The 12,884-nt window shown below is 36.2% G+C and overlaps 1 protein-coding gene across 3 annotated transcripts in view; it reads left to right on the top strand.

Annotated features, from left to right (window-relative positions):
- Positions 1 to 12,884, top strand: part of LAMA4 (laminin subunit alpha 4) — a 188,198-nt gene that overhangs the window by 117,670 nt on the left and 57,644 nt on the right. For all 3 annotated transcript variants that reach the window (XM_027848621.1, XM_027848619.1, XM_027848620.1), the window contains 3 exons: positions 320 to 513; positions 5,805 to 5,921; positions 8,415 to 8,563. In XM_027848621.1, coding sequence (XP_027704422.1) covers positions 320 to 513; positions 5,805 to 5,921; positions 8,415 to 8,563 — 460 coding nt within the window. The remainder of the gene's footprint in view (positions 1 to 319; positions 514 to 5,804; positions 5,922 to 8,414; positions 8,564 to 12,884) is intronic.

Raw genomic sequence — 12,884 nt, 5'->3', positions numbered from 1 at the left:
TCAAGCATATGAATCTTGAAATTGAGCCAGAGAAGAATATGAGACTGATCTCTGTCATTATGGCAAAACTGGACAGACCAAAAATACCCAATCGGTCTGAATGGAAATGGCTTATCATGACTTCTACATTAAGTAGAAAGACCTGAATTTAATCTTCTAATACACCCCACCTTAACGAACCACTAATCATCAAGAGATTGCTGAAGTCTTTGCTCTGTAGAGGATCCTTGAATAAACATTCTTGCAAGTTGATTTTTTTTTCTAAACACTAGATACAATGGAAGGAACAAACTTAGTTTCTTCTTATAATTTTTCTCAGTGTTGTCCCTCGCTGAAAACTGGCAACGGCTTCACAATGATACAAGGTCGCTGTTTCCTGTTGTATTAGAGCAGCTTGATGACTATGATGCCAAGTTGTCAGAACTTCAGGAGTCACTGGATGAGTCTCTTGACCGAGTCAGAGATGCTGAGGATATGAACAGGGCCAATACTGCCAGACTACGGGACAACGAGGTACAATAGAACCCTGACAACAATAACTGTTTGAACCCTTAACTACCCTGATAATCCTTTGGAAATAAATAAATGGAACTAAAAGCAGACAATATTATAGAGAAGTGTGGCTAGTAATGTTACTAATGTCAATGTTTTTCTTTTCCTTTCTAAGTAAATATGTATGTACCGATATAGATATAGATATATAGATATGTGTGTATATGTGTATGTGTATATATGGAAGGGCAGTTAGGTGGTACAGTGGATAAAGTGCCAGACCTGGATTCAGGAAGACCTGAGTTCAAATATGACCTCAGACACTTACTGTGTGACCCTGGGCGAGTCACTTAACCCTGTTTGCCTGTTTCCTCAACTGTAAAATGAACCAGACAAGAAAGTGGTAAACCTCTCTAGTATCTCTGCCAAGAGAACCCCAAATAGGGTCATGAAGAGTCGAACATGACTGAAACTACTAAGCAAGTATATCTGAATGTGTGTGTGCATATATGCACATATGTATACATAATTTTTGTCAAAACTAGCATTCCCTAGTAAATGCATAAAATGAGGTATTTTTAAAATGCTTTGAACTCCTTAAAGCATTATATAAATGCTTACGAAATCTTAGCTAAAATCCTGCCTTCTGTAGGAAGCCTCTTCCAGTCCTTAATCTTAGTGCCTTCCCTCTGAGATCACCCCTACTTTATCTTGTATGTAGCTTGTTTGTACATGGTTGTTTGTGTGGTGTCTCCCCCATTAATATATGAGCTCCTAGAGAGTAAAGGAGAAGGGTTTTTTTTGTTGTTGTGTTGTTGTGGTTGTTGTTTTTGCTTTTGTACCCCCAGTGGTTAGCATAGTGCCTGGCACAGGGTAGACACTAACAAATGCTAGTCAACTAGACAGCTGAGTTAAACACTATCACTACCGGCATCTTCTTTTGTGTAAGAAGAGCCAGGAATAAACCCATTGATATAATTCAGATAACCAGGGTGCTAGGCTGGATCTACTGTCACAGCTTTATTACTGTATCTTGCTACCTCTTTTGAAATATGCTGCTTGTATGACATAGCAGCAGCAAGATCAACCCAATACCCATTTATTCATTCCCTGTGTTCTTCATTGACAATAAAAGGGAAAGTAATGAAGACCAGTTCTGTGAGGCCAACAGCCAACACAACAGCCTCACTCCTCACTCCTCTTCTAACTTTACTCTGGCCAAATACCTCTTCCAAACCTTGAGAGCACACTCTGCTTTCAATTTTGTCTTTGTATTCCCAGCACCTGCTGTGAGAAATGACATACAGTAGACACTTAATAAATGTTTATTGAGTTAAATCTGGAATACTGGCCATTCCAGAAACATACATCATACTTCTTTACCTCTGAATCATGGTTCAAATCATTTCTTCTCCTTGCAATGTTACCCGGCTCCATCTCTGCCTATGTAAATTGTACATATCCTTCTTCCACATCCAATTCAAGTGTTTCCTTCTCTAATAATGACTATTCTCAATTATCCCACTAAAAGTGATTCTTATCACTTACTCACTCCTATAACCTTTCGTTGGTACCATTCATCTGCTGCTTGCCATATACTATCTCCATATCATAGTAATTTGTGTTAATAACTTTTCTACTAGATTGCGAGGTCCTCTATGGCAGAGACCTTATATCTTATGCATCTTTTGAGTAGGTGTTCAATAACTATTTCTTGAAGGACTAAAGCATCCTTGAGTACTTATTCACACGCAATTGCTATACTAATTGCACAGAATGTCAGGAAAGGCTTTTATGTAAACTAAAATATAGGTTTCTTACGGGAAGGAGCTATTTTTTTTTTGTATACCCAGTGCTTTTCACAGTGTCTGATATCTAACAGGCACTTAATAAATGCTTATTGAATGAATAAATGAATGAGTGAGTGAATGAATGAATGGATGAAAGCATTGGTATCTATCAAGCAGGTTTATATAATACTTTGTTAGCCTCTTTGAGGTATTTTAGATACTTAAATCAGAAAAATTCCATTTCTTAGAAAAACTAGCACAGTTAAGACTCTTCACTAAAAAAAGGCCAGCTATTTTCTAATTAATTAATTTAAATTAGTTTGCTTTGGTTGTAACTAAATTTGACTTCACAATGTTTACAAAGCAGACCTGAATGCCTTACATTCCTTTATTTTACTTGTGCCTGTCCTGTAGGACAGCACACTTCATGTGTTCTCAAAGAATGACACTAATGAGTGACAAAGTAACAGAGACAAGAATGACAAGATTTCTGCTTGTGTGCCTCTTCAACAATGTTGCTTCAGTATGCACCAAGAATAATTTTGTACTGTACTCTGCTTGATGTACACAAATAGTATCAGCACAATAGAAAATCTCAATATGTTTTTCATCTCTCCTGGTCATTGCCTTCAAGGGTAAATGGCAAGTGATGGTGAATAATGCTTTAGTATTAACATTTAGAAACTGGTCTTTGGAAAGTGTAAGAATTCTCATAAATAGAATTTCCCTTTGTGCCGGTTTCCCATCATTCTTATAGTTTCTTAGCAAAACCAGCAAACCGCTCCTCCCATGTGTGGAATAAAGCCTGAAACATGCTTAACATGAGAGTAATTGTGCTGTAATATGCAAGTATTAACTTCATTTTTTTCTTCATTGCTTTCTGCTTCTTTAAAGAGGATACAAATTTCTTCATGAGGGCATTGTCATTTCAGTGCTCTTTGTTTAATACTGAAGAGAGGTACAGGCGGCATAATGAGTAGCAAGTCAGCCTTGAAGCCAGGAAGTTCTGGCATCAAGTCCTCATTTTGATATATTTTGACTGTGTGACCTAGGGCAAGTCACTTGGGTAACTCTGTAAGAGTTGCAAATAAGTTGCAAAGGTATCAGTTGACACTGGCAGAAAGAGTTTCGTCACCCAGAAGTTCCCTGTGAGTCTTATCTATTTGTTTAATGCTATATGAAAATCTGAAAAAAAAATTATTTACCAACTTGAAAAATTGATCAAGCCTCCTATAGGATTACTTATTCAGGACTGTTAATATTATGCTATAACCTACAGTTAGAATTAATAGATCAACTATCTACTTTAGAAAATTAACCACAAATATTTCTTCAAAGTCCCATTTCAGACTGTCATCCAAGGGAAACTGCCCTAAAAGAGCTAAGTCATGCAAATAGCCCAGACAGCAGCAAACTGTGCTTTCAATTACTTGTTTCTACTCCCTTCCTTGTCAATCAATGAGTTAGTCAATAAGCATGTATTAAGTGATTAATTCATGCAGTAGTTAAGAACAGTAACAATGCACTGGAGTTAGGAAGGAAGGAAGAGAGGGAAGAAGGAAAGGAGGGAGGGAGGAGGAAAAGGAAGGGAAGGGAAGGGAAGGAAAGGGAAGGGAAAGGAAAGGAGAAAGGGAAGGAGGGAGAAAGGAAAGAGGAAAGGGAAGGAAGGGACGGAGAGAGAAGAAAGAGAGAAAGAGAAAGAAAGAAGGAAAGAAAGAAAAAGAGAAATAAAGGAAGGAAGGAAGGAAGGAAGGAAAGAAGGAAGGAAGGAAGGAAGGAAGGAAGGAAGGAAGGAAGGAAGGAAGGAAGGAAGGAAGGAAGTGCTTAGTATATGCCAGGTACTGTGCTAAACTCTAGGATTACAAATATAAAAGACAGTCCCTGTGGAGCTTAGAGTGAAATGGATTATCTTTCTGTCATCATAGGCTGGTACTGATTGAGCTCCTACGATGACAAAACTGTATATGTCTGATATAAACTTGCAGCAATGCAGCACCTTTCCTAAGGGAAGTGGACAAACAAAGAATGCCCTCTATTTATGGTGGTGGTAGTGGAATTGAGATGAAGGGGTGGGGGGAGGGGAGGGAAGGGAGACATTTTGTCTGTTTTGTTGACCAGCTATTTGCTTAATAAGTGGAGACCCACATTACATTTTCATTTAATCAGAGATGGCTCTGTAGAGAAAAATGGAAGGGAAGACAGCCTGGAAGACAGCAAATGGCTAGTTATCCTGCAGAGGTGCTAATGTTCTCTGGTCTGGAATGGTGCCTTTGTGAATAAGTTTTAACTTAAGGGCTTCCTACTCCAATTAAAATTGTCATTTCCAAAACAATTTCTTATTCTTCACTGTGACCAAATGTATAATAAATATTTGACTTTTCACTTTTAGAATTCAGTCCAAAGTTCAACTCACTGACTATTAAGTCTTAACCCTTTCAGCACCAGATTTAAAGAGACCATGCCTGAAGGGAGCTAAGTAACTCAGCTCTGTCGTCCCTATTATCATGTAGTTTCTTCACCAGGCCATTCTCTACCCTGCTACTTATACCTTCCCTTCTCCTCCAAACCATCCCTCTGCTTTCCATCTTTGCTCTGAAAACTCTAATTGAATCAATACTACCAAGCCTTCTGGAAAGTCCATGTGATTTGGCTGCTTTATTGTTCTATTTACTATCTTTGTGACTTCCCTTTCCATATGCTTATTGAGCATCCCAAAACTGGTTGTTGTCGTTGTTTGTCCTTCATTCTCAAAGAGGACCATGACATCAGGAAGATGATGCCGTGACATGCAAGTGAATTGGATTTAAGTGAGGGAGGGCTGTGCAAAGTCACCAGCCTAGCTTTCTCCTCTGGAGCCATCTGGGTCCAGTGACAAGATAAAGATCAGGACTACTGGAGATGACCCTGAATACAGTGAGAGAGCTTGGTCTTTTTAAGCTAAGGTCTTTAACAGATCTTAGTTTGACTGAGGTAACAACCAATCAGTGATTAAGGCTAGATAAAAAATGAGCTATTAAGCATCCATTGATATTAGGAAGAACTCACAGAGTACTTGGAGCAAGAATAGAATTGGACAAACCAGCTTTTAAATGATAGAAATATTTGTAATTTTCAATTAAGACAGTATTTTACTTGAAGTTAGTACTTTATATATGCTCTATTTAAAATTAGCATTTCATACTAACTATATACATGTACATATAATTATATATAAAGTATATATATATTTTGGATATACATTAATTAAGGTTAGTATTTGATATATGCATTGAAAAATGGAAGCAATTAGGACTTAACATTTATACTTTCTATATATTTAGTGCCCTCAATCCATTGTACTACATAATATCGCTTAATAAGAAATCAAATCTATATTTGTATTCTAGTGTTTCCTTTGCATTGCTTGATATCACAAGAATACAAATTCCTATCAAAAGCTCTAACTCCTACTTTTGGGTGTATTTACTTAATTTGAAAAAAAAAACATTTTTTCTTCCTCTTTCCCATATTCTCTCTGCCCAGAAACAACATGAAAGAGTCAAAGAACAGGTAGAGGTGGTGAACACTTCTTTGAGTGAATCTGCTGAATCTCTGGAAATTCCTCGTCTGACCATTTCTGAACTAAGTGATGTCATTAAGGTAACTAACTACCTGGGTCAACTCAGTATGTGATTACACACTTGAAAAACTGGGTAACTCAGACCAGGGAAGACAATTAAATTAAAACCTGATTAGTTAATATTCTGATAAAAAACAAATTAACTGATTACTGGTCAGATTGCATCTCAAATATTGTGTACAATTCTGGGTGCCACATTTTTAAAGGGACACTGATTAATCATCTGGAAAACAACCAGCTTGATGAAGTGCCGAGTGAGAATCACTTGAAGGAATTGGTTGTTTTTAACCTGATAAAGAGCAGGTTTAGAAGGAACATAATAGCCTTCTCCCAGGTTTGAAGGACTATCATCTGGAAAAGAGATTAAACTTGTTCTGTTTGTCCCCAAAGGGCAAAACTAGAATCAGTACCTAGAAACCACAGTCTGTGACATGGAGAAAACACTGGAATTGGAGTCTGGGAGACTCAGGTTTGATTCCTACCTCAGATGCTTACTGGCTTTGTTTGTGACTTTTGGAAAATCCCTTAACCTCTCTCATAATCCGTTTCTTCATCAGTAAAATGAAGGTGTTGGCTTGCATGACCTCTAAAGTCCCTTCCAACTCTAAATCTATGGTCCTATGATTTATAAAATGAAAATAATAATAACATCTGCTTCACAGGGTTGTGAATACCCAATGAGATAATGTTTGTAAAATGCTTTGAAAACCTTAAAGAACTATATAAATGTTGGTTATTTTCATTGTTACTATCAATAATAATAAGATAAGAAAGTTGGCAGAGCTTATCACAGAAAAGGGATAGAAAATGAGATGGTGAACTATATAAATGCAACTTTGCAAGAGTATCTGAAGATCCCTTTAGATACAAATTAGTCCTTTGAGTTAATTTCCAGATGAGGAAGAATGATTGGCTATGCCTGTAGGTGGCATAGCCATCTATGGCTTTTACAAGCCAGTTCACTGAGTCCAGGAAAGAGACTCAAAGAGAGATTTAGCTCCTGACTTACAAAAAGACGTATGGAGCTGAAGAAAGGCACCTGGAGCTAGGACAGCAGCAAGAAGCAAAGAAAGGGGTCAGCCATCTAGGAGTCTTGCTGTTTGAATAAACTAGGCATGAGGTATTTGAAGTAGAAGTTATATGGCTGAACTACTTCTCAGACTACAAACCACCCAAGAAGGTAATTCTGTATTTGCTTTCTCCCTTTGAAGCATTTTTTCTCTGGTCTTGGTAAAAGTATGTCTACCTTATATGTTTTAAATATTTACATCTTTATAAATAGTGTTGACAATTAGTATTTCATGGTAGGGTATGTTTTTGGAAATATAGTTGAGAAGAGCAAGTTGTAGGGAAAATATACCTACAGAATGGACAGAGATGGCTCTAACACAGCCACTTTGCCAGAAGTTCTGTCCCTGGCTGGGGGCTTAGAGCTAACAATAAAGAGAGAATTACAGATTCTTTGATACTACTTCCCACCCCAAGAAGAAACAAATTGTGTGGGCAAGAAGACAGTAGCATAAAGGAGCAAATAAGAGTGGTTGAACAACCTTGATCACCATTCCCTTAACTTAATTAACTACAATAGTATTATTAATACGTAGATCTATCCAAATATAGGATGGGCTACCTCAGAAACTAAAAGGGGTCTCCTTCACTGAGGGTCTTTAATAAAAGGCTGCATTAAAAAATTTGAGGTATGCTGTGGAAAGAATTCTTTTCCAGATATATGTTGAACTAGACAGGCACTGAAGTGTTTTTCAACTCTGAAATTTGTGATTGGAGTTTTCACTTTTCAAATCATTTTATTGTCTACCTTATGGATCATCTTTAATCAAGGTGGATTTTTAGTTTCAATAAGGCTCACATTATTAAAGAATTATTAAATATTAAAACAATGTTGTCAACTATGCCACCATGAAATTTATTTTAAGCAGCTTTCAACTGTTTCTGACATGAAACGTTATCTTAAATGTAGCTAATCAGAAATGGGGAAACATGTGAGCTACTTTTTATACTTATAAAATTTAGATCAAACCTTTTTGAGTTGGATAACTTTTTCATAAGCGATGCCCAATCATAAGAAAGAAAATACCCCTACTAAATGTCTAATAAGAGTCAATGAAAAGAAAAGACCAAAAATAAGATAATTTTAAACAAATGATCCAATTTCAGGTTTTCAGAACTTATATTTAATGGTCAATTTCATTTTCATCAAACTTTTATTAAATATTATAGTGCCCTTTTTGCATCATTCAGAAAGTAGAGAATGCACAGTGTGGTACAGAAAAACTAGAATATAACAGAGAACAGTGTTGTTGTTGTTGTTGATTTTTTTTTAGAATACCTTGGTCCCACATATATTCTCAGAGATAAACTTAATTGCTCTTCAAATTTGAGAGGATGATGCTTGGTTGTTATTTTTTTAAGGGAGGGGCATTTCCTAAGAGTAATAATTTTGAAGTTCTATTAAATATATTTTCTTATTAATGTTCATCTTGATATTTTTTTAGAATGCATCAGGAATTTATGCAGAAATAGATGGAGCCAAAAAAGAGCTACAAGACAAATTCTCTAATTTGACTACCCTCGATCACGACTTGGTCCAGCGGGCTGTAGAGCATGCACAGGACCTTCAGCAACAGGCTGATGAGCTAAATAGGTAATTTCTTGCTCTCACCAATGTTAGACCAGGACATACTATGTAAAATATTTTCTCTAAAGACATCAAGTACTTTCATATGTTCTTATCCTCTTATCAGCCATACCTTTTATACAAAGAGGTTAACTTTCCATATCTAAGATGTTAAGTGAAGCTAATTGGGAATTAGAAATGAAACTGACTTCTAGTAAGTACTAGAGCCATTCAACTATGCCTAGCAGGAACTATTTGATTTTAACACCTATTAAGAGAAAATCAATTGACAATTTTCCTCATAGCACCTCATAGAGTGCCTTGTACCCTTTGGGCAATCAATAAATGTTAACTAAATTTTAAGAATAGAATTGGAATTGACTTTATGAACCTGAAGCAACAGAAAAACATTGAGAACATTATAGAGAGAACCTGAAAACTAGACATTATAAATAAGAAAAGTAAAACTGATGGATAAAACAAGAAACAATGTTGGTTTTTACATCTTCACCAACTCTTAAACCAACTATTATCAAGAATTTTAAGTGTTTTCCGGTTTTATTTTCCTTTCATTTTTAACCCTTCGGACTTTCAGATCATTCCAGGGTAGGGTACACAAATCTTTTTAAGTAATATCTTAGTTTTGAGAAATATTGCATTTAGTTTATTTACACAGAGAACATTTTTTAAAGGATTTCTGATAGTGTTGTTGCTACTATATTGGAAGATTTTAAGTAAATTCAATGAATAGTTATCATAGACTTACAATGTATAAGGCACTATGCTAGGAATTGTTGTTCAGTTGTTTTGGTCATGTTCAACTCTTTGTGACCCCATATGGGGTTTTTTTTGGCAAGGACACTGAGGCAATTGCCATTTCCTTCTCCAGTTCATTTTACAGATGAGGAAACTGAGGCAAACAGGGTTAAATTTTGAACTCAGGAAGATGAGTCTTCCTGACTCTAGTCCCAGCACTCTATCCACTGTGCCACCTACATGCCCCAAGCCCTGAGGATATAAAGATGGAAATGAAATAAAATAGTTCCTAATCTTGAGAAGCTTACAATTAGGAGAAAAAAACATTATAATGCTGTTTATGAGGTCCATCCTATGGGATTCTTTAGTTATTTTAGTGACTAGCTTCTCATATAGGGAACATAAAGGACCTATCTTTAAAAAAAAAAACCTGCTTTGCAGTGAGTATATCAGAGGTGTCCTAGCCCTGACATTAGTGGCCAGGTGATCCTTAGAATGTCACATAACCTCTCTAGGCTGCTCTAGGCAGCCCTCTATGATTATACTTTACAGAGAAGGTGCTGATATAAATTATTTGGGAAGTCTCTTCACTGGAAGTTCCATGTACTGATGAAATCATAGGTGCAATCCCTATCTCTTTGTCTTTTAGTAAATAGCAAGATTCCAGGGAAGTTATTAAAAACTTCCATGAAGTATATCATTTCTAATGTGATCCACAATATAATAATCTAATAATCATAGCCAGAATATATGATATTTGTGACTCTAAGAAGAGGCAGTAAGATGTGATTGATAGAGTACGTGGCTGGGTGTCAGAAAGACATAGGTTCAAAACTCTAACTCCAATACTAGCTGGGTCATTTAACTTCTATGAGCCTTAGAAAACTCCTGAGGAATTATATACTAGTTCATAGATGGGTTTAGCTCTGTGTTATTTCTGTTGGTAGAGAATCTTTCTCTGCTAAAGAAACCACAGAGCATTTGTGTATTGTGTAAGAGATACATCTACATTTATAGTTATGAATATGATTCAACATTTATCAAATGAGCACAGTATGTGATTATGTGCAGCAGAGAATACATTGAGAAATGTCCACTTTCAAGAAAACAAAACTATCACCATCATTATCTATTATTAATGTGCATTTGGTGTCTGTCTCTGATTAAATCAAGCATCCCAATGATATGCAAGAATCATTTATGAAGCTATTATGTTTAAGGGGGGCAGCTAAATGGCACAAAAGATAGAATGCTGGGCCTGGAATCAGGAAGACTCATCTTCCTGAGCCCAAATTTGGCCTCGGACTTTTACCAGCTGTGTGACCCTAGGCAAATCACTTAGCCTGATTTGCCTTAGTTTCCTCATGTGTAAAATGAGCTGGAGAAGGAAATGGCAAGCCACTCCAATATCTTTCCCAGGAAAATCCATCCCAAATGAGTTCACAAAGAGTCAGACACAACAATTGAATAACCACAACAAATTATATTCAAGGTACTCTACTAGGTTCTCTTGATATAAAGACAAAATAATACAAAATAATGGAGCATAGAGATATACAACATATAAACAGAGAAGAGTATACATGACAATTTGAAAAGGGAGAGATGAAAAATTACATGGACCTAGAACATTATAAACATTGACACACATACACACACACAAAGAAAACAGACAACTATCATGTAGTGGGAAAAATCCAGAGAACTAAGTTCAACTCACATTTGATACTTATTGTGACTGTAGGCAAGTCTCTTTATCTCTCTGAGACTCAGCTCCCTTATCTGTAAACTTGAAATAATTACATATGTATTATATCCCTCACAGGAGCTGCTGGGAGGGAAATGCTTTGTAAACCTGAAAGTTTTTTAATATAAAATATAAGCGAGTTTTAAAATTATTCATAGTTACAATCATAATCAAACAGGGTCATTCTACTACACGTGTGCACCATATTTTTGCCCATTTTATTGGTCTTTTATAAGAGTCAGTGTGATGTATTGTGTTAGTATGAATGAGGTCCAGTTAAATAGCTCATCCCAAGGACATTTCTGGATGAAATTGAAGAAAGAACAAAGTGACAAAAAAATGGAACAGACTTCCCAGCATTTCTATAACAATCTATTCACATCATCAGCGATTCACCAAATGTGCATTATAAGGAAATAGAAATGGCATGTAAGACGACAAAATTGGAAAGATTATCTGTTTCTGATCAAATATATACTCAAGAAACCCATGTTGAATGCATCACAGATAAAAAGCATCCAAGATCCATTTTCAAGATCATTCAAAGAAGAGAAGAATATAAATGAATGGGAAACTATCACAAATTATTTTATTACCTCAAAAAAAGGCAATCTGATAACATCAGCAACTACTGACCCATATGCTTATTTCCTGATTTCCATAAAACTTTTATTAAAAGAGTCTGCATATGTGGAAGAATCCTTGATGAATATATGAGATGAGAAGAGATTTTACAAACAATTTTCAATAATAGATCACTTTTCCATTGTTACATAATTGGAGGCATAACAACTCTAAGATTCTACTGTTCATTGTTTATTCAGATTTTTTTAAAAAATCTGACCACATTAGAGAAAGACACAACTTTAAAGACTACTTCAACAAGGTACTCCTCAGTACACATTAAAATCATGCAAGATTCCTTAATCACTACAATCACAGTCATTATTTTGTTTAACAATACTTGATCAATATTAAAAAGGCAAAAAACAGAGCAAATAAATATTAAATCATAACAAGAGAGAAATATGCTTGCAAATGACGTTAATGAGTGGTCTTAGATGATGTCCCCCTCACCCAATGCCACCAACAGGCAGGCAAACCAAGAGTCCCAGGAATAGCACTCCTTCCCACCCCCATAGACTACTGCCTGTGCTTGCTTATAAACCTATGCCTGAAGCCATTATCCAGAGGAGCAATCCTTGTGGAGATGGGGCCCGGTAACTGCCTTTATGGGTGCCATAGCCCCCATCTCTTGAGCATCTAGAGCTGCTGAAGGCTTTGTCTTGTTGAACCATTTGGTTCAACAAACAGATCTGATTTTCTCAATGGAAATGCATTTCCACCTGTTTTGGGGCAACATTCTAATGACCACTGGGACTTTTCATCCAACTTGCAGCTGTAACCTCCTATCTGTATGGCCTCCCTCTATTAGAAAGTCAGTTCCACAAAGGCAGAGATTGTGTTTGGCACATAGTAGCAGCCTCAATTGAATAGTGATACCAGCAGAAAAAGGCTACAGACATATAATTGCACCTAAAGAAAAGAAATGGCTCAAGAAATCACTGTTAGGAAATATGCATTCAAAAATAAAAATAGAGAAGCAAATCTGCTACCTTTAAGAAAGAAAAAATTTAAATATCCCTATTTTATAAGGAGGGCTTTTTCAATCACAACCCTTCACATCCCCAAGCTAATAGTCTTCCTTTTTAAGATTACCTTCCCGTTACTCTACATATCTTGTATGTACCTTTTAATATTGTCTCCCCAATTAGAACATTTGGCCTTTCAATATATCCCCAGGACTTAGCACAGTGCCTGGCACCTTGTAAGTGGTTAATAAAT

This window comes from Vombatus ursinus, unplaced genomic scaffold (genome assembly GCF_900497805.2).
Source record: "Vombatus ursinus unplaced genomic scaffold, bare-nosed wombat genome assembly UNPS02006779.1, whole genome shotgun sequence".
Taxonomy (NCBI): domain Eukaryota; kingdom Metazoa; phylum Chordata; class Mammalia; order Diprotodontia; family Vombatidae; genus Vombatus; species Vombatus ursinus.
This window is presented reverse-complemented; position numbering and strand designations above follow the sequence as displayed.